Below are 22,990 nucleotides of genomic sequence, written 5' to 3'. Positions count from 1 at the left end.
GCAATAGGGTAGCTCTCTCAACATGGATGTGCTCTCTTTGATAGAAGCGTCTGAGATTTCTCTTTCACTTAGAATACTCTGCACGAAGTAAGCCCAAGTTCTCCACCTGCTTATTTCTCACATAGACGACTTAATAATAATAATAATAATAATAATAATAATATTTTTTTATTTATACCCCGCCCTCCCCAGCCAAGGCCGGGCTCAGAGCAGCTTACAAGCAATAATAAAAACAAGATGAATGATTACAACTTAAAAACAAAAATAAAATACAACATTAAAATAATGGAACATTAAAATATTAAAATGTAGCCTCATCGCAGGAGAAGGAAAAGGAAAGAAAAAAAAAAAGAGAGAGAGAGAGAGGGGGGGGGAGGGAATCAAATTGGCTCCAAGCCAAAGGCCAGGCGGAACAACTCTGTCTTACAGGCCCTGCGGAAAGAAATCAGATCCTGCAGGGCCCTGGTTTCATGAGGCAGAGCGTTCCACCAGGCTGGAGCCAGAGTTGAAAAGGCCCTGGCTCTGGTTGAAGCCAATCTAACTTCTTTAGGGCCTGGGAACACTAGGATGTTGTTATTTATGGACCTTGAGGCTCTCCGTGGGGCATACCAGGAGAGGCGGTCCCGGAGGTACGAGGTTCCTAGGCCGTGAAGGGCTTTAAAGGTCAAAAGCAGCACCTTAAATCTGACCCTGTACTCCACCGGGAGCCAGTGCAGCTTGAAAAGCACTGGGTGAATATGCTCCCATGGCAGAGACCCCGTGAGGAGCCTCGCTGCAGCATTCTGTACCCGCTGGAGTTTCTGGGACAGCTTCAAGGGCAGCCCCGCATAGAGCGAATTACAGTAGTCAAGCCTGGAGATGACCGCCGCATGGATCACTGTGGCCAGGCATGGATGAGATGCACCTTTCTCTGCCCATGGGCCACAGTCAATTCTAGGCAACTTTCCAAGGGGCCACGTGCTATTTGTAGGTGGGACCAGAAGCAAAAGTGGACAGAGCAACAAATGTGAATTGCACTTTTGTATTGGAGGCTAGCTCCCATATATTCTCCAACTAGAGAAGCAAAGGGCATTAATGGAGTTCCAAAACACTCAAGGAAGGTTAAAAGCAGGGCCAATGGGGGGCTTGGCATGGAGAGTGTTTCAAGGGCCCAAAGGCAATCTGGTTCTAACAGTTGATGCTTTCTGCAGAATTTGTAACTTTCGGACAAGGAAAAGAGCAGAAGAAGACTAAAAATTGAGAAAGAGATGCAAAGGGCAGCAGCCCCGATCATCAGAAGCACTATACAGACATTTCCAAGTTGTGTGGAATAGCTTTTGACACTGGAGCCAGGATTTACAAAACAGCAAATTCTGCTCTGCATAGCATATACTGTGCTGGCGAACGGCTGGGAGCAGACTACACAGTGTTTCCCTGAACTCAGTTGCACTTGAAGTGGATAGCGAAGGAGGTTCTCCATTGTGCTCCAAGTGTGTTGACCCTCTGCAATTTCCCCCACTGAGGGTAACTTGACTGCATCATTTGTGGTAGATTGCAAAATTCACTCCAGCGCAGCTCTACACACCCAACTATTTCAGCATAACCCTGAGAGTCCGCACCCAAGAGAGTTGAGAAATCACAAGCTCCACAGCTTCAGCTCCACAGCTCCAATTCTTCCTTTCACTCTACTGTGAAGCAGAGCTCAAACAATTGCCTGCGGGTGGGTTGGAGGGAAGAGCTCAAGCAAGCTCCCTTCATTCAATTTTGGTCCCAAGAATTCCAGTTCATTTGCTCAGTTGCAATTACCAATAACATCTAGAGTATCGAGCAGGGGAATAACCTTAAGACTGCCTTAAGATCTGAGAACATGACACATCCTCCTTGGATAAGTACAGATCCTCCTTACTGAGAGGTTGTCATAGCCTTAAAAGTGACTCCACAGGGATATCAACCAGTTTATGCCTGCCTCCCATGTCTTCATGCCACCACCTCTCACACTCTGATAAGTTCAAGTCATTGAGGCAAACCCTGAGGAAAGGTTGGATGAGGAGGTCCCCAATTGCAGGCTGTAATAGTCCAGTCAGTAGAGCATGAGAATCTCACTGTTATGAGTTTGAGCCCCATGTTGGGCAAAAGATTCCTGCACTGCAGGGGGTTGGACTATACCTGAAGGAGCATCTCCACCCCCCATCGTTCCGCCCGGACACTGAGGTCCAGCGCCAAGGGCCTTCTGGCGGTTCCCTCACTGCAAAAAGCCAAGCTACAGGGAACCAAGCAGAGGGCCTTCTCGGTAGTGGCACCCGCCCTGTGGAACGCCCTCCCACCAGATGTCAAAGAGAACAACAACTACCAGACTTTTAGAAGACATCTGAAGGCAGCCTTGTTTAGGGAAGCTTTTAATGTTTAATAGATTATTGTATTTTAATATTCTGTTGGAAGCTGCCCAGAGTGGCTGGGGAAACCCAGCCAGATGGGCGGGGTATAAATAATAAATTATTATTATTATTAGATGACCCACCTGGTGCCTTCCAACTCTACAATTCTATGATTCTAAGGTGACAACACAGGTAATATGACCCTGCAGGTAATAGTGGAGGTAACTGATTAGTCCTGAGGCAATCCTGCATGCCCACAAGAAGCTGCACACAAACTTGGGTGGTTCATCCCTGAAAGTTTACAGTGGTGCCCCGCAAGACGAATGCCTCGCAAAACGAAAAACGCGCAAGACGAAAGGGTTTTTCGGGTTTTGCGTCGCTTTGCTAGACTAATTTCCCTATGGGCTTGCTTCGCAAGACGAAACGTCTTGCGAGTTCTTGAGAGTTTTTTTCCTTTTTCTTAAAGCCGCTAAGCCGTTAATAGCCGCTAAGCGCCGCTAAGCTGCTAATAGCCGTGCTTCGCAAGACGAAAAAACCGCAAGACGAAGAGACTCGCGGAACGGATTAATTTCGTCTTGCGAGGCACCACTGTATTATGATTACTAGTACTGCTACTTCTATTACTACTGTAGTCATCCAGTTACGGATGTCGTTGAAATTCAAGCAGTCCAACTGAATTTGCACAAAATTCGGTTTCAGCTAAGCAAACTCGCAAAACCATGCAACTCACATGGCAGCTGAGGAGGAGTTTAAGCCACTAGCCAAGAACCACAAGCCACTGTGTGCTATGGGCTCACCTCAAAATAAGCTGAGAAATGAATTTGGGCAGGAAGGGAAGTGTGCAGACAATAAGTTCCCAGAGGGGTTGCCGTGAACTGCACACTAACGAGCCTCGTGGCCCAATAAGAGATGTACTTCCTGTTTGCAGGGAGGGCAGGAACTGAGAGCATGAACTTTAGGCTACCTTTAGGCACTGAAGTCTTGTTAGCACTTACCAGTTAAAGTTTCATGACAACACCTTTAACCGTCACCTTGACTGAAGAAACGATGTCCTGCAATCATTTGTCTATTACAAGGCTTTGCAGGGAACAAGAACCCGGAACTAAGGCTGTTACTTTGCTGTTTCATTTTAAAAGGCCCTATTGAGCAGTTTATTGAAACATATTTAGTTTCAAACAATGACTTGCAAAGCTAAGAAGAGGTCAGGTAGCACCCTAACCAGAATCGCATGCCAACAGGAGAAGGGGGCTTTCCCAAGAAGTCTTGGATTCAATGTCCACACTGCAGAAGTCCTACAATCTCACCAGAACCTGCCCTTAAAGCTACAAATCAGTTTTCCCCAAGTTTGTACCCTGCCTTTCAGATGCTGTTGGACCTCTACTCCCAGCATGCTCAACGGACAGGCATGATGGGAGTCAAAGTCCAACAACATCTGGAAGGCACCAGATTTGGGGAGGCTGCTTCAAACCATGATTGCCCAGCCTCAGCTGTCACAGGAGCCACATCCCCACATTAAGCAAATGTTCTCCCAAAATCGCAATGTCTCCAATGAGGAGGATGCAGGAGGGGTATAAGGCACAGCTCAGTTCTGAGTAAAGGTGGAGGGAATAAAGTCTCACTAAGTTCATTGGAACTTCCCGAGAACACATGTACTGTATAAGATTTCAGCCCCAGCCAACACCTTCAAACCACTAATCATTCCCTCTGCCCTTTCTTTGGACGCTGGAGGAAGAAATTCTGATCTCTTCTTCAGGATTCTAGAACAAACAGAAAAGGACGAACTTAGGACAGGGGGCCTTCTAGCACCTGGAGTGCTCTATATCTCTACAATAAGCAAAGTCATTATTCTTTACCCTTCATGAAAATACACACACACACACACACACACACACACACACACACACGACCTACCCTCCCTAGGACTGTTGCAAGGTGGGGGGGGGGGGGAGAGATGATTCCTAGGGAATGATTAACAGGCTACCAGATTAACAGGGTAGAGAATTTTGTGCAAATTCAGCCATTCTGCCTTGGTAACATTTTCCTTAAAAGCACTGCGATCCGAACTTGGACCCTTAATCAAAGCATTTTGCTGGAGGCATTCCACCCACGTCTTCCCAAGAAGGATATCTGTACCAGAGAGGATCCTTTTCCACCCCTCCACCCATCATTAATAGATGGTGGGGGGTGAAGTACAAGATCTTTATAAATGACTCGCGCCAGATAAGGACTTCTATCTTAAACTACCCCTAATTAACACAATCCCTCTTATGGAAAGTCCTCATAGGAAGTCATCCTTCTGGCTAGAAGGACAAAAGGCTTGCTGACAGAGGATTTTGGGAAATACAAAACCGAAATTCACTATTAACTATTCGCCTTCTGCACTGATTAAAAGGGTACACATGAGCAGTGATAAATTTAGGAACCGTATATGCTAAAAGTTACAAGCTAAATGCAGCACCAGTTCCTCAGCTGAATTTGTTTTGAATAAACTACTATTTAAAAGAGGCAAAGTTCTGCCTTTACTGAAGAGCCTGATTTGTTTTTTTGTTTACATTTAAGCCTTCCATGAGCTTTTCCATTATAGTGCAGCTATGCCAATTAAGCATGCTTCAAACTGAAGCAAATCAGCTAAGACTGATTTCCCACCTTTCCAACAAAACCAAGGAATCCATGCTACTTAGAAGGATATGGCTTAGAGTTTAAACTCAACATGAAACTGGCTAAAGAGTGAACCACCGGATGCAACATCACATCACCAATTTAATAAGATTATTCCCAAAGCAGAACCTGAAGACATCCCCTCCTCTACATTATTATTCAGTTTAATCCCATCCTTCTTCTTATATGTTGAGCATGGAGAACCTGTGGCCCTTCATATGTTGATGGACACCAGCTCCCATCGTCCCCAGCCAACATGGTCAATAGTCAAGGATGATGGAAACTTTGAAGTACAATATCTGGAGGGCCACATGTTCCTCACAGCTGGACTCTTCTCCTTTCCGCCATTTTAGCCTCAAAAGAATTATCAGGTAGGTTGGGCTGAGAGATAGTGACTGATCCAAGATCACCCAAAGAGTTTCATGGCCAGTGTTCAAAACCAGCCAGGCGCCAGGCATGTTTTGCTACTGGTGCAGGTCTAATAGCGACTATGTGGAGATTTCTCGGTGCCAGGATGGCAACCACAGTTTAAAAACTTTTGCCTTAATCCATAGTTAATACCATTTCCATTTCCACTGTGCGTGTTTTTCCTACTTGCATACTGGGACAAGTGAATTGTTATAAGAGCAAGCTGCAGTCAAGCAACGTGGTGGAGATCATAGAATTGTGGCGTTGGAAGGGATCCTGAGGGTCATTTAGTCCCAAATTGCCTGGTGAATAGATATTTTGGAGACCACAACCTAGATTCCAGGAGCTATTTGGTGCTGACTGGTTTACAGTATATACCTGAGTTTCTAACACTGTATCATGGCCAAGGGAGAATTTGCACCTGGGTCTCTCTGGTCCTAGTCTATAAACCACTATTCTACACTGGCTTTCATTAGCCTTTAAATAGAAACTCACCCCCCCCCAAAAAAAAAACCCTTACTCCTGCCAGGGAGGTTTCCCCTCCTGCCACAAAAAACCATGGCAAGCCTAGTTTCTTTCTAACAGTGGAAAAATTCCACCACGCTCTGTGCCTGCCACTCCTAACATGGAGATCAGAAGGCAGCATCAATGTTCTAGGTTAAAGTCCAACAAGGAGAACGATTAACAAAACTGCATATAATCATAAACTGAAGAGGGCAAGAAGTGATGGCTTAGCACTGACAGCAAAGTCCATTGCCCCTTTTCCATCACTGCCCTTAAGATCACCTCCAGCACAAACAGCATCTTACAGAGTTGGAGCATTTAATTAAGAATGCCACACAAAAATCCCTCCAACTCTGCCTACAGGACTCACTCCAGCGTTAACAAAGTGAAAGATATCTTCAAGCAACACTTCAGGGCTTTGGTCAGAAGTCCACAGGATGAGATAGGAGACGTTCAGACTTCTACATTGGATGTAGTGGGGGGGTGTAGCAGTCTTCCTGTTATCATTGTCAAAAACAAATGTGAATCCATACCCCACATGAAGGCCACTGTGAGTGTTTATCAGAGGATGCACCAGCAACTCAAATAAGCACAAAACCTGCAGTAGTGATTAGTGTGTCGGACTAGGACAGGGGCCAGCAAACTTTTTCAGCAGGGGGTTGGTCCACTGTCCCTCAGACCTTGTGGGGGGCCGGACTATATTTTTTGGGAGGAAATGGAATTCCTATGCCCCACAAATAACCCAGAGATGCATTTTATATAAAAGGACACATTCTACTCAGGTAAAAACATGCTGATTCCCGGACCGTCCTCGGGCCGGATTTAGAAGGTGATTGAGCTGGATCCAGCCCCCGGGCCTTAGTTTGCCTACCCATGGACTAGGACTTGAGAAACCCGGGTTCAAACCCCTGCTCAGCCATGACGACCCTGGGCCAGTCACAGTCTCTTCAGCCTAATTTACCTCACAGGGTTGTTGTGAGGATAAAATGGTGAGGAAGAGGCTACCTTGAGCTCCTTTGAGGAAAGGTGGAACATAAATGCAATAAGTAAGTAAATCACATGCATTGCACTTAATATCTGGATGTTTTACTATTCAAGACAGCACCATTGCCCCTCCTCCCCCTTTTTGCATGCCTAATATCTTATTAAGAGTTCTGGAGAGCTTGAACCCTTACTCGCTGTTTTGCTACATTGTGGCTGATCTTAAAAATGGGGGACCTTTCACCCTCCACCAAAGAAAGCTTGCATCAAGCAAACAGGAGATGCCAAGGAGCCTGTGTTCTTCTTTATCTCCTTGTTGCTGTTGATTAAATAGTGCAAATGTTTGCGCAAATTTACTACCTTAGTTTAGCCCTTTAGCAGCAGGCCTCAAAAGCATCTTATGACCCCACCTGGGAATCAACAGAGACAGCTTTTATAAGGAAAGCAGGATAACAGATTAGCACCTCAAAGGCACAGTACAGGAAGGGAACAGTTTTAGGTAAATGTAGTTTTCACAGGGTTATTTAGCAGAAATTCATTAACAAGATTCAAGGTTATTAAAGGGCACAGCTTGAAAGGAGATTTCCTTCCTCTATTCAGAGGCATGCTAATGGGGAGTGTTCCAGATCTTGCACTAATCCATTACTCTATTAACAAAGAGCATTCTCACAACTGTCAACAGGGGTGTCACCACTTCTGCAGAACTATTCTCAGAGGCCTGCTCCCAATATATCAATGGGAGGATCTAAAAAAACAATGGGTGCTCTAGTATCTATTATTTTACCATCACCACCCAGGCTGCTTTAAGAAGTCTCATTAAAGGAGAGTTGAGGTTTAATGAGCTCGTACTGAGGGGGCACAGCTCTCTGTCTGCCCCACTATTAAGTAAATATTTTGTCTTACAAAAATAGAGCCTTGAATTTCAATATTCAGCTGACACAGCTACTCAAGGAAATGTCATTTGAGGAAGTCTCTGAGCAACCACAGGCCATTCTGCTCAACAGCAGCCTGGGCAAGAACTTTTCCTTTGACAATCTTCTATTCTAAGCCCCATGAATTAAGAGCACAATGCAGCCTTTGCAGAGCCTCACCAAAGGCTCTAGTTTTAGCTTTTTAATATGAAAAGAGAGCAGAAATCAAGGCAATGCAGAGTTCTCAAATATTCCCTCTGCTCTCCTGTGGGAAAGTAGCCCATGCCTCAAGGCAGCCTTAATATAGAGAACAGTCAGCAGCTCACAATTCATCGCTATAACTGTGAAATCTTTAACAAGTTACACTCCTGCCCTCCATCCATAAAAATATTTAGACTGAGCATTGATCGTAAAATCCCTCCAGGTGATAAAAATCAAGCTTCTTCAATTTAGTTAAGTACAAATGTTCACAGGATAGCATATTCAAGCAGCAGTCATTCTTCACAGATAGTTTGACTATACAAAGAGGACTCAGGGGCCCTGTATTGCAAAGGAAGATGAATACTATTCACTGGGACACTATACACAACCCCAGTGTTGGGCAACGCACACTGACAGCCAGTCTATATTATGAGCTCCGCATGCATTTCTGAGCAAACGGCAGTTCTGCTCTAACTATAGGTGATACCCAATTATTAGTCATGCTAAGGGCAGATCCATTAACTTAAGTCCATTGGTTTCAATGGGTCCACCCAGAGAATGACTCATGTTGGGTATCACCCATCTGCCACCCATCACAGATAACTGATCCCAGGGTGATTCACCATTATTAAAAATACAAACCATGATTTGGTGCTATGTGGTCAAGCCCCATGTTTGGGCACTCCAATTTCCCCACCGCTTATACAGTTGTACTTTGGAAGTCGAACCGAATCCGTTCCGGAAGTATGTTCGACTTCCAAAACGTTCGAAAACCAAAGTGCAGCTTCTGATTGGCTGCAGGGAGCTCCTGCAGCCAATCGGAAGCTGCGGAAGCCCGGTCAGACGTTCGGTTTCCAAAAATAGTTTGCAAACTGGAACAGTCACTTCCATGTGTGCAACGTTCAGGAGCCAAAACGTTCAGGAATTAAGCTGTTCGACTTCCAAGGTATGACTGTGTTATATTTGTGAACTGTCTACACCATGGAGAATTGCTTATGGAAATGTACTCCCATGGAAAACAAAGTTGATGATGTGCTGCAATTGCCCCCTCGGCATAATTCAGTGAATTATCTCTAGCTACTCCACACAGCAGGAGTGGGGAACCTTCAGCCCTCCAGATATGGCTGAACGGCAATGTCCATCACAAGCATGCCAGGGATGGGAGCTGTGGTTCAGCAGAACCTGGAGGGCCAGAGGTTCTCCACACCTGCCTCACAGACTATGCTCCAGTTATTTGTACTTCAACCACTGGTTAAAACTAAGGCCCGGGGGCCGGATACGGCCCAATCACCTTATAAATCCGGCCCGCGGATGGACCAGGAATCAGCATGTTTTTACATGAGTAGAATGTGTGCTTTTATTTAAAATGCATCTCTGGGTTATTTGTGGGGCATAGGAATTCGTTTTTTTTTCTCCCCCCCCCCCAAAAAATATATATAGTCCAGCCCGCCTTGTGGTCTGAGGGACAGTGGACCGGCCCCCTTCTGAAAAAGTTTGCTGATCCCTGGGTTAAAATTTAACTTCATGCAGCTTGTGAGCTATAATCAAAACACAGAAGAATACACATATTTACAGAATGTATTTACCCCCAACTAGCATAGCAGTTGCATAAACATGTGGTGCTCTTACAAGTGTGGCACTTTGAGATGTAATCTGAACACTTGGGAGTTGAGAGTCAAACGAGCAGCTTAATATCCTCAAGGAGTGTGTGGATGACCCAAGTCAGTCACTTGTACCTGTTTTAATGACTGACCGCTTTCCATCAAGCACATGAGAAAGTCTTGCTGTACCATGGATGCATGAATTCCTGCCTTTGTGTATCCTCCCTCTATGGCAGGTGTGGGGAACCTTTGTCCCTCCAACTACTCTTGAACTACAACTCCCATCATCCTTGGCTATGCTTGCTGTGGCTGATGGGAGTTGTAGTTCACCAACATCTGGAGGGACAAAGGTTCCACACATCTGCTCTATGGTGCTGTCCCTCAGACGCTGTGGGGGACTGGACTATATTTTGGGGGGCGGGGGATGAACGAATTCCTATGCCCCACAAATAACCCAGAGATGCACTTTAAATAAAAGGCACACATTCTACTCATGTAAAAACACCAGGCAGGCCCCACAAATAACCCAGAGATGCATTTTAAATAAAAGGACACATTCTACTCAGGTAAAAACACGCTGATTCCTGGACCGTCCGTGGGCTGGATTTAGAAGGCAACTGGGCCACATCCGGCTCCTGGGCCTTAGTTTGCCTACCCAGGTTTAGACAAATGCATGGAGGACACAGCTATCGAAGGCTACATGCCACAACAGCTATGCTACTTCTCCTGCCAGAGGCCTATGAAAAGCTGTTGCTGGGAATTAAAGGGTATGTATTTCTATAAACTGAATAAATAAAAATAATGTGTTTGTGGGAAGGGGGCAGTATTGTTTTGTTGTTGTTTTTTCTTTTAACTATTTGCTTGTGTTTTTACCTTGATTTTATTATGTGAACCGCCCTGAGGCCTTGTGATGAAGGGAGGTATACAAATTTAATAAAATGAATAAAATAATAAAGAAATAGGAGGGCAGAGCTCTTCTGCTTGGGTCCTCCTTGCACAGGGATCTGGTTAGCTAACGTAAGAATAGGATACTAGACTGGCCTCATCCAGCAGACATCTTCTTATGGCATACAGTAGTAATATGTGCCTTGCCAGTATGTGCCATTGCTCCAGAGGCCTGGCGTCTTGCCAGCCTACCCGCTTCCAGAACCCTGAAGGTATAATCCCAGAGTTCAAGGCAAGAAGGTGTCCGCACCAGCTCCCCACCACAGCAATAAACCTTTCAGTAAGCAGATTGAGAATTTCCCCCAAGACTCCGATTCCTGCAATTAGTGTCAACCTCCCATGCAATGCAAATATTACTTTTTTATGTGCCAGGGCTCAACCACAGAAACTGCTTTCGACACAAAGGCTGAAACCTGGAATATGTATAAGGGAGTTACCATTGACCTAACTGCAGTCTAATTGTTGATTTCATTACCGATTCTCAGCCAACTACTCCAACATTTAAATGCTGCTGCTGCTGCTGTAACATCCTTAATAGCGGCTACCATTTTATTTTGCAGGCTTGGCACTCAGTGCAAGGCAGGAAGTGAATTAAATAAAAATAATCACTTTAGAGCCTTTGCAAAGCTCCTCTCCCAACTACAGCTTGTCTCCACACACTTGTTTAATATACTATACGATGAAATCCAATATGGCTGCTCCATTCATGGAACGGTTCTTGATCCAGTAGAGAACTTCTATAATGTAAGAAAAGGCGGTCGGGGTGTGTGTGATTTTGGCTGAATCTCCTTCCACCTGCACCTGTCTCCCCACAATGTCACCTTCCTCAGTGTTCGGGGTGGGGGTGGTTGTCTCCCAACCCTCTGAAACATATTTGCCTAGGCCTGCCATGGAAATGAAGAATCAGCCAAAATCACACCACCCTTTTCTTACATGTGCCATTCAGTAAGTGGAACAGCAGCACTGGCTTTCACCTATTTTCATTTTTGTTAACCCGATGCTACACCACAGGGTCTCCCATCCAAGTTTTACTTCATTAAAAACACATTTGTTCAAAAGTTACACTTCAGCTTTGTCCACAGCCACAATACCTCAGAACGATCACTCCAATCCTCAATCCTTCGTCACTATATTGTTGGGTTCCTATTAAAGGGTATCTGGCGAGCCAACTACTGATCTGGTTTACAAGTAGTTAGGTCCACACCTGCTTAGCTGATCAAACCATTTCCTGGGCCTGGTTCCCCACACACTTGCAGAGCAGGCTTCCCCTAAGGCACAAGGCAAAACATCTGCACTGGTCTGACACAGCAAATCCCCTCTCTTTTTGGAGAAGTTAAGAACTGACTGAAAAACCAGGTGTGGTGAAATAAAAATCACACACCCACACACCCAACTGCACCACAGATTTCTATGCAGCTATATATTCAACAAGTCCAGAGATTGACAAATTTCAGGCTATGTATTCATGGTAGGCAGCTTTCATAATCTTCTGTTTTTGACTAGTATCCTGGAGTTCCAGGTGCAAAATGCAGGAGGGGGGGATACAGAATTAAGAACCAGGTACCTTTGAGGATGGGACGCGGGTGGCGCTGTGGGTAAAAGCCTCAGCGCCTAGGGCTTGCTGATCAAAAGGTCGGCGGTTCGAATCCCCGCGGTGGGGTGCGCTCCCGTTGCTCGGTCCCAGCGCCTGCCAACCTAGCAGTTCGAAAGCACCCCCGGGTGCAAGTAGATAAATAGGGACCGCTTACTGGCGGGAAGGTAAACGGCGTTTCTGTGTGCTGCGCTGGCTCGCCAGATGCAGCTTTGTCACGCTGTCCACGTGACCTGGAAGTGTCTCCGGACAGTGTTGGCTCCCGGCCTCTTAAGTGAGATGGGCGCACAACCCTAGAGTCTGTCAAGACTGGCCCGTACGGGCAGGGGTACCTTTACCTTTAACTTTGAGGACATTTCTCAGCCCAGGAATTGAACAAGAGTTCACAGTCCTGTCACACAAAAATCCACTCCTCGTTTTCCCTCTCCCACATCAAACTCTCCTCAAGTCAGCAGCCTAAATTAAGGGTGGGGGAAGAGAGCATGAGAAAGCCTTTTAGTTGTTGCTCCTGTTAAAACCACAGGGAGTCAAAAACACTTGCTAATCTACCACTGGCCCCCAGAACTACCTTCTGACCACTTCTGATAACAGTGGGCAAGTTTGGAGAAATAACTATTTCAGATGTCCTAGGGATAGAAATGTTTCTCCACCAATGTCATACAAAAGCTTCTTAAAATCACTCCAAAGCAAATAAACACCCCCCCCCCAATGTTCCAGTTCTTATATATTCAGTTCCAGTTCTTTACGGCCTCTTCTCTTCTCATTCTACTGCTGATCCTTTGCCAAGTCTGATATAAAAATGCTTAACAGCACCATCCTATGTTCAATGGAGTTTGCTTCCCAGTTAAGTGTGCTCAGCAGTGCAAATTTTGTATCTTTATTTCTACTATCAAATAAGGTGGTTTAGTATTATTATGACTATTTCCATTTTACACACACACTAAACTGAAGGCGACAGGTAAATAGCAACTTCCGCAAGGCTGCACGGAAGGCCCACAGGAGAAGCACATCTAGGATCCTCCTCCCAGATCCAAGGCTACCTTTTAAGCCACTGGTTTGAGCCTGCCCTGTGGACAAAGGGCCGCTGCAGAGCAGCTTTGAGCTACAATCATTAGGACCTTGGAGTAGATCATACTCCAGTGAAAATATAGGTAGCTTTTGTAATATTTTATAAATGGTGAGAAGAAAATTTCCAATATCCAATAAGTGAAAACAGGAGGAACTGATGAATGCTAGTTTCTCCATACCAACTAGCACTCGATTAATTATACAATTAAATATTCACTGATCAGGCCTTCAAGGTAAGATGTTATTGGCTTAGCCTGTAATCTGAAGCCCAGATACTTGGGAGGAAGCCCCAATGAATTCAATAGGACTTACTTCTGAGTAGGCGTCTTTAGGATTGCACCACTAGTTTCCAGCAATTTTGTTATGGCTGTGCAGGACTGACTAAAATGTGCTCGCTAACTAAATTTCAGGGGTGTTTCAAGTGTTGAATTTTGTGTTTTGTATTGTTGTTCAGTGTGCTGCGCTTCCTGCAATGTGAGATTATCTTTACAAAAGGAAAGGGGATTAAAAAGATTACATGCATAAATAGTTATCCCATTTTATCCTAAAAGGTTCAGAATGGGTGCAGCAAGTATGGTTCCTTTATTTAGTAATATTTTTCAACAGGCATTAGATTCCCTCATTTGAGTTACCGGGGAAAGTGTGAGAAAAAGCAGCAGAGTGAGATAAAGGCCACAATTCTATATCCACTTGTCAGGGAGTAAACCCAGATGAATACAATGGTGCTTACTACCAAGTAGGTAAGTACAGGATTGTGCTGTAAGCCACAAGCAAAAAAATGCATATAGCAATATTAAAGTTATTCTAAGATAATCTTCCCCTAACTAATGCCCCCTGGGTGTATTTGATGGACTGCAATTCCCATCATCCCTGACCATTGGCCATGGCTTCTGGGTCTGATGGGGGAGGGGTAGTCCAAAAACCTGCAGGGCCCCAGGTTGGGGAAGCCTGCTCAAAGAGCGATTTACAAAAAGAAAACAAAGAAAAAGAAAATGTTTCATCTGAAGCCAAGACTGTCGTCTGCAGTGAACCTCTGCATGTATGGAGGAAATGACAGTTTTTGCTGCGCTACCATAAGAAAAACCACAGTTCAGGTTTATACCAGAAAATGAATTTGAACAAGTCGAAGAGTACCAGCAAATACTGGGAAGGTTCTTTCTGCTTCACTGATCTAACGCTAGAACAGAACGAGAAGAAATTTACCACCACCCCCCCCAAATGAAAGTCTGGCACTGCTTTTTAAAGGAACACCTTGAACTTGCTCAATTACACTAGATTACAGAAGTGCCCAGTTTCCTGCCCACTGGATACCACCAGAATATTTTTGACTAGAGTCCCTTGCAGAAGACTTATTTTTCTGCCTCTGGCAGAGGACATACTGCAAGGCGTCTAATATTTGGAGGGGTGGGTGTTTTGTTTTGTAACCCATCTCTCTGTTTAGCTCTCAGTAATTCTCTGCAAGCCAAGACTCAGCGGCATTCCGGACTCATGTGGGTGCCAGCAGGGCTGGCATTCAGATCACACACAGCGGAAGCGACCCAGCTTTCAAGAGGTCACATTTCATAATGAGAGAGGGAGGAGGAAGGGAGAGGGAGAAAGCAGAGCCGAGTTATTCATCAGCACCCAAAGAAAAGTTAGCTGAATCACACCAAATAAATCTTCGGGAGATGGGAAGGAAATACTGTAGTCTGGTGTTTCAGACTATTTATCCATCAGGAAATACATAATATAAATACGCAAAGAAGCCAGTAGCTGCATCTATACAAGGAGTTACAGCCAGGCTGCAATCCTAACCGCTTTCCTGAGAGTAAGCCCCCTGAATGGAACTTGTGAGTAGGCACAGTTAGGATTGGAGCCCCAGTTTCCCTAGGTTTAAGAGACTGTCCCCCCCCACGCCCCGAATCCATCCCAGGTCGTTGTATGCGTTAGGGTCGCCACCACCCACCCAGCCACGGCAGCGAGAAAACCTGTAAGAGCGAAGCGACAGGCAGAAATTCAGCTGGTGCAGCGCGGTTCCGCCGACCGCGAAGGCGGGAAAAGCCTCGGGCGTTGCGAGAGGAGCACCCATTCAAACTTTCTTGCCGGTGCATTAACGGAGAGACCCTCACCGGTTGAACTTCTGCCTGCCACTCCCTTGTTTAAAAGGCTATTATCTCCCATCACACAGCCTCTGTGCTTTTAAAGCTACCCCCCCCCCGGAACTCCTCCTGCTTCTCCCAGCCTCCTTCCCCCGCTTCCCTTCCCACCCCCCTGGGGCTTTCCTCAGCCCCTCTTTCCCGGGAGTGACCTAGATTCTCACCCGCTGGGCAGCGTGGTTCGCCTCCCCCTCCTCCTTCTCCCCGTCCGCTTTCTTCTTCTTATCTTCCTCCGCCACGTCCGGCTCCCGCTGCGCAGCCTCCCGCGGCTCCTGGCCGCCGCTCTTCGCCTCCTCCAACTTCTCGTCGGGAAGACCGCGGACCAGGTCTTCGGTGCACTCGAGGCCCAGCTTCTGCAGCCGCTCGTCCGTCGCGGAGTCCACCACCAGCAGACGCACGGAGCCCGGCGAGCCTCGGATGCGGTTCACCACCTGCTGGTGGCTCTCCTTCTCTACGTTGTCGCCGTTCACCTCCACCAAGCGGTCCCCGGCCCGCAGCCCGGACTTCTCGGCCGGGGAATCGGGCTCCACCAGCCGGATGAACTGGCCCACTTTGCCTTTCTCCCCGTGCAGGTGGAAGCCGTAGCCGTTCGGCCCCTTCTCCGGGCAGCACAGCCGGGGCAGAAGCTCGCTCCCTCCCCCGTTGTTCATCATGCTCTCTGTCCCTTAAGGCTGCTCGGACGCCCCGGGAAGAAACTCGATGGCAGGCGAGTTGTGCAGAGTTGCCTGCAAAGTGCGATAATAGTCCCGGGCAGCAGATCCCTAAAGGACGGGCCTGGGGAACTTCGGAGCAGCAGCAGGTGTTCCCCGGGGCGGGCCCGGAACGCTCTGCGGGCAATAGGATGCTGATTGCGAGTGTAACAAATAGGCGCCGCTCCGCCAATCGCAGCTTTACTCGGGGTCTGAGCGTTCCAGAACCTGTCATTGACATTTTACCAAGGGGGCGGGCGCAGCTCCCAGAAGGGTCTATTTTGAACCAATGAGATTCGGGGAAAGGAGGAGCGAATACGCCCTGGGAACGCCCCTCGAAGGCAAAGATAGGATCGGAAAGCTGGAATATGCAAATAGGAAAAAGAGGCAGCTCCGCCCCTTCCTTCTTCTTTAGTTCTCTTGAGCGCGCAAAAATAAAATAAAATGGTTTTTTTTCCCTTTCCTCTCGCCCAGGAAGGCGGAATGTTACGAAGTGGCAAAAAAACGAGACTTCTGTAGGGGTTGGGCACTTCCTTCCATTGGGCCTGAATTATATTAAAAGGACAAGGCTGGAGTGATATGAGCAATCAAAACTTCATCTTGGCGTGTGTGTTTTCACTATAGACTTGTAGGAGAGGAGACGGAGGTTCCTGGAAGGGAAACACACACACATCAAGGAAGTAAATTCATAGAGTCGGGCCCCCTGAGTATGCACCTACTCAGTTTTAAAAAAATAATTGTGACCCTCACGGTCCACTTGCATTTGGATTATAGCTTCGTGTAATCTGCTCAGTCGCCAATTAGCTGAGTGGCTTTAGCAAGCCGGTAGAAGCATTCCCCGCCCGCTTTTCAGCGCAGGACGCGAGAGAGAGGGGGAGGAGCCCAGTCGCTCCCAAATCTGTAATAATTAGGCATGCATTAGGTTGTTTCGCATGTTATATCGGTTAAACCCGGGACTGCCTCCGAGTTAGGTCACATTGACACAATATGCTTAAAGCACTCATACCTTTTAACGGCTATGGCTTCCCCCAAATAATAGTGAGAACTGTAGCTCGTTAAAACAAAAATTTAAAAAGAATCCTTCCAGTAGCAGCTTAGAGACCAACTCAGATACACAGTGTATCTGAAGAAGTGTGCATGCACACGAAAGCTCCTACCAATAACAAACTTGGTCTCTAAGGTGCTACTGGAAGGAGTTTTATTGTATTTTACTTCGACTACGGCAGACCAATAGGCTACCTATCTTTAATTGTAGCTTTTAAAGTTTTTTTTTTGGAAACTGTAGCACAGTGAGGGGTTTCCTAACAACTCTCATCACCCTTAACAAACTATAGTTCCCAGGAATGCCATGACATTTAAAGTCGAATAATAGTGAAGGCATGGTGTAGCTGGCAATCCCTAATGGGTGAACATGTCTTTGCAAACACAGACTTGTACCTTTGTTGGATTCTTAAACAGCTAAGGCAGGGAGGGGAAATCCCCCCCCCCAAAGTTGCTGGACTCCTGTTCCTATCAGCCCCATCAGTATGGCCAATGATGAGGGATGATGGGAGTCGTAGTCCAACATCTTGCAGGGCACAGGTTTCTAGTTCCTGGTTTAATATGTGAAGAAGGGAGAACCCATTGTGCAGACTAGGAGGGCGCAGGAAAAGGGGAAAGGCACAGGCTGCTCTCCAAGGAGACTGCAATTTCTCCAGCTGATCATCAGCACTGGAAGTTTCGTTCAAAGGGAAGTGGAAGTACTAGCATAAGAGTTTGGCACTGTTGTTGCTGTGCCATCAGTGCTGATCCTACATGGTCATTGTGGACTGGCAGCAACCATCCCTCTGCTGCATAGTCCCTCTGTGACATGATTTGTGGGTGTCAGAACCAGGGCAGTTGGTTCCTGCCTACATGGAGCCCTGAGCTCCTTTGCCTTCAGCCCACTTACAGCATGGTCCCAGGGTTTCTCCAGATGACCTGTTTACTGAGCACTCATCCTTATTTGCTTGCACAAAGCTTATGCAGAGGTTAGACTATCTCCAGTCTATGGTGAGCATCTGTGTAATCTCTTTGTGGAGAGGTTCTACAACAATGAGCACTCAACCTGATTTCATTCTGATCTGCTTGCATTTACGTATAAGTCTTACTAATATTTGTTTGATCACCCCACACTTTTCAGTGTATTTCCCTCTCACTTCCCTAACCATAAAAAGTCAGTTGTTGTTGTTGTTTTAAAAAAAGGTAGAAGTGTTTCACCAGGATCACATAGTGCTTTAACCCACTATAATTGCACAAACCTAAATTTCTGGTGTGGGCTTGAATCTGTCACACAAAATGCAAGCAAGTCTGGAGGCTCTGTGAAACGGGCCTTAAGTTTCTCCCACATTGCATTTGTGCAGCAAGCATATGACACTCCCTTTTGGGGCTCACAGCAACCCATTTGATGCAAAAGGTTTGTGCAGATTTTGGATGTAACTGGTATAAATAAAAGCACTGAGCATTTGGTGTTATGTCTGTGGGAGGAATTCAACACAGCACTAAGCAGATCTCTCCATCAGGACAAGCCTGGTCTGCCCACTCCTCCTGCCCCCACGTGCTGTTCCAGGGGCTCTCCAAACCCTTCCCCTGCAGCGGGAGGACGAGGGAAAAGCCCTGCTGAGCTAGACATGCTTCCTCAGGCCGACACTGGCTGGCAGACCTAGTTAGCTGGATCCGGCCCTGTATGTTTTCATTTCCCTTTAAGGGAGAAGCAGGAAACATTCACAGAAATTTTGCATAGAGGCAGCAGATTTTCCTTGAGAATCTTTTGTTTGTTTACTTTGCATACTTGCCAGGAGCTTGTATATATCTTGTTATTTTGTTGACCGTGTGCGTGCTTGTTTCCAGGCTGTAAGAAAAAGAATTTACAATAGCTGCCACACATTGCAGTATAAAGCTGACTAAGCAGCAAACAAAAGGCATGTGTGTGTGTGCAGCAAGGGAAAGAGAAACAGAGACACAAAGAAAGAGAGACCGAACAATTATATATAACAATTTGTGGCTGGAGTCCAAAGACCCTGTTGGATTTAAGCAGGGAAGCATAATAACAGTCCTTAAGGCTGCATTCCTAGCTACAGCAGCCTAAGTCCCATTGAACTTGGTAGACACGCACAAGACTGCATTGTAACTTTCTTTTCAAAGTTCAGAAGAATGCCATAGGATTTGGTGGGTGAGGCCAAGCTAGGTCTTATGAACCCAGGGCTACAGAATTTTCTTGATTAAGGCTAATCTGCGGGTGGGGAACCTTTTTCAGCCACAGATCCGCATTCCCTTCTGGGCAACTTTCCAGCTCCCACATGTCAAGGTGGGCAGGACTTGAGGCAAAAGCGAGCAATTAGACTGTTCCTTTTCTTCAGTAGACTAGTTTCTACACACTCACACCTGTCTACCCTCCACCCAGACAGACAGGAGGCGTCATCACAGCCACAAGGACAGATTGCCACCAGGAAAAAGCACCCAATGAGGCTAAAAAAGCATGGACAGTGAGGGGTGTGTCCTGAGGACAGCCCCAAGGGCCACATAAAGAGGCTTGGAGGGCCTGAGGTTATTCATCCTGGGACTAATTAGCTGAGACAAGTGGGTCAGAATGCTGTCCCTGATTAAATGGACCACCAACTGAAGAAAGCTAAATAGTTTTTAATGTAAGTACTTTCAAAAATCGTAGCTGGGAACTCCTAGGGGACAAGGTCCCTCAAGCCCCACCCCATAAAATATTTGAAGGGGCCAGGTCCCCCCCCCAGTTGATGGGCATTGCCATCCAAATGGTGTGTGTGTGTCTTATGATCGATTATGAAGGCTAGGGCTTATCCCCCCCCCCAAATATAATATTTTATTGAGGATGGCACCCTTGCATTGCCCCTAGAGGTGGAGATGTCTTTGCTACAATTAGGCCTTATGCAGCAGAAGTGTGCATTATCAAAAAAAAACCCAAAAGAAGTAGGCCTGTTTCTCCAGAATCATTATTTTATTTGAATGCCAATTAATCAATTTAAAATGCTACTAATGTAGTTGCTCGACCAAATGTGGTGACAACTCAGTAACTCTAACCCTCCTATAATGCTTGTGCAAAAGGAAGCTTTTTTTAAAAAAAAAAAAGAATAAAAAGCTGGTAGCAGATGTACCTTTGTCATACAGAAATCTCTGTACACAGGGCAAAGGAAACGTGATTGCCACACATAGGGAATTGTGAATATCGCAAGAAATAAGACTTGAGCCTTCCAGTGGTTTGGAAATGCCCCCTTTGGTTTAAAAGGTCAGGGAAACTGGGTCACCCCCTACCCTTCTACCTGCTCTAGTTATTTCCTTCTACAGTATTTTAAGAGGAGCAACATCTGCTGAACATGGAGGAAATGTTGCAGCTGAATGTAAATGGAAACCATATAGAATTCAAAGACTTGTTTGTGGAATTGAAGGGAGGTCTTTCTAATACAACCACGTAGTCCTTTCAACCACTAGGGTGGCTTTGCACATTACATTTTTGTGGTCGTATGCAAAGCATTTTATATGTACCATAAGACAGTTATGTAACAAATGTCTGTGACTGCAAAGACACAATTTCTTTTTCCTGAATTAAATTGGAAAGCACACTTCAGCAGCTGCTAACTTTTCAGCTGGCCACCAGAGCTGCCTCTTTATCCACCAGGCTGGTGCACATAATGTTTAGCTCTAATCTGGGAAATGATTCACCTTTTCATACACAACAGCAGACCTGGCCAGTTGGGGGATTTCTCGATAGGAGGCAATTCTAGCTATTTTTTATTTACTTATTTACTTTATTTACTTATTTAAAAGCATTTCTTCATGGCTTAATATTCAACATCACTAACCAGCGTAGAAAGATACAAGAAAACTAGCATAACGGTACCATAAAAACAGAGTTAAAATCAGAAATCTAGTTGCATCAGGGTCCAGTCTTACGAGTCATTTAAAGCCTGGGCAAAGTGGTACATCTTTACAATCTGAAACTACTGATGGATGGTGCTTCCTGCACAGCCGATTCCAGAATGTGGGCTAATGGCAGGAAATGCCTGCTTTTGGGTCACAATTCTGTGACAATTATGTCGGGTGCAATGCCATGAGTTAAGTTTCCCCAGATGATCAAAGTAGTGTTACAGGTTTATGCAGGGGCAGTCCGTCCTTCTGGTAACCTGGTCCTTAGTTGTTTAAGGCTGTTATTATGTTAGTAACAAGACCATGAACACGGCTAGGAAACTACCTAATTGGTGGCCAGTGAAACACCTTCAGGTCAGGTCCTCCACTCAGCAGCTTGGCTGCTGCATTATTCACCTGCCTCAACTTCCAGACCTTTAAAACAGCTTTATGCTAACAGCTCACCTGGTAGAATTCCATGCAAGTGAGCTGGCTGGTGGTGGAGAGGATAGCTTGGCACTAATCAGGTATAATTCCAGCATCACATAAAGTGATGCTGGTGGCTGTTTCCAAGGTCATTTGCTGAATGCCTTCGCATCATCAGTGAGTAATCATATAGCTGGGCTCTCTAATTTAGGATTAAGGGGTATGAGATGTGACTTGAGCCTCAGGGTCTCTCTGTAGGAACTACTCCCAGGAGGCACATTCCAACAGGGCTATGCTGAAGGAAGGATAATATCTTTAATACCCCCCAGTGTACCAAAGTGGTGCTGAGTCAGAAACATGAACCATCCCTCTGAACGAACAAGAAGTCAGGTCCACCGGTTGTAGCAAAGAGCTGCAGCAATCACCCAAAGCCTAGGCAACTCTCAGTGTGCTTTCTACAGTACAGTGGTACTTCAGTTTACAAATTTAATCTGTTCCGGAAGTCTGTTCTTAAACTGAAACCGTTCTTAAACCAAGGTGCGCTTTCCCTGATGAGGCCTCCTGCCGCCAGTGCCCTTCCACCACCGTTTGGATTCTGTTCTTAGACTGAGGTAAAGTTTTCAAACCGGGACACTATTTCCAGTTTTGCAAAGTTTGTAAACCAAATCGTTCTTAAACAGGACTGTTCTTAAACCGAGGTAGCACTGTACAGTAATGAGGAATGAAGTGTAACTGGGAACCTTAACTATCATTGGTGGGATGGGGGTTGCATTTGCTATAATTCTACCGTACCACCTGAATAGGGATCACTCAACAGCTCTTGGTAAGGTAAAGAAGGGTCAACATCTCAGCTGAAGAACAGAAATGCATTTTCTAAGAGTCACAGCTTGCGTCTCCCTCAGTCCGGCAGCAACAGCAGCAATTCTGTTGGTGGGATGATAAAGGTATTTGGAGAATGCTGGAGTCTGCAATATGAGAACAGGAGGAGGAGGAGATTGTGGGTTTTAATTTAACAGATTATGTTTACTCCCCCCCCCCCATCATTTCGTGAAACTCCCGAGGGTGCCCTTGTGCCTCCAGCTTCTCCCACACCCACTGAGCATGGCAGCACAAATTCCAATAAGGCGTAGTGTCTCTCCCTTGCTGCTGCAGTTCTCTGTGTTATTATCACAGAGTTTGATGAGACATGCAAGCAGCTCGATTGCATATGTGTTTGCTGGGAAGCAAGTCTCACAGAGTCCAGCAGGACTTTTTCCTGTGAGCATAGAGTGGCAGTCAAAAACTTCAGTCCTATCGCTCCTGCTAACAGCAGGTTCAGGTGGTGGAGTGCTGATAGTATTGTAGCCAAAACAGGACCACTGGGAAACGGGGGGGATGGGGGGATGGATGTACAGTGGTACCTTGGGTTACAGACGCTTCAGGTTACACACTCCGCTAACCCAGAAATAGTACCTCGGGTTAAGAACTTTGCTTCAGGATGAGAACAGAAATTGTGCAGTGGCGGCGTGGCGGCAGTGGGAGGCCCCATTAGCTAAAGTGGTGCTTCAGGTTGAGAACAGTTTCAGGTTAAGAACAGACCTCCAGAACAAATTAAGTTCTTAACCCGAGGTACCACTGTATTGAACCCT

General features: G+C 46.0%; 1 protein-coding gene across 1 annotated transcript in view; it reads right to left on the bottom strand.

Annotated features, from left to right (window-relative positions):
• Positions 1–16,679, bottom strand: part of NHERF1 (NHERF family PDZ scaffold protein 1) — a 59,251-nt gene extending 42,572 nt beyond the window's left edge. The window contains exon 1 of the mRNA XM_083728052.1: positions 15,522–16,679. Within this exon, the coding sequence (XP_083584178.1) occupies positions 15,522–16,010 (489 nt within the window). The 5' untranslated portion in view covers positions 16,011–16,679. The remainder of the gene's footprint in view (positions 1–15,521) is intronic.
• Between the last annotated feature and the right edge of the window lie 6,311 nt (positions 16,680–22,990).

This window comes from Podarcis gaigeae, assembly GCF_964106915.1.
Source record: "Podarcis gaigeae genome assembly, chromosome: 2".
In the NCBI taxonomy this organism is placed as follows: Eukaryota; Metazoa; Chordata; class Lepidosauria; order Squamata; family Lacertidae; genus Podarcis; species Podarcis gaigeae.
Note: the sequence above shows the minus strand (reverse complement) of the source record. Positions and strands in the feature narration are given on the sequence as shown.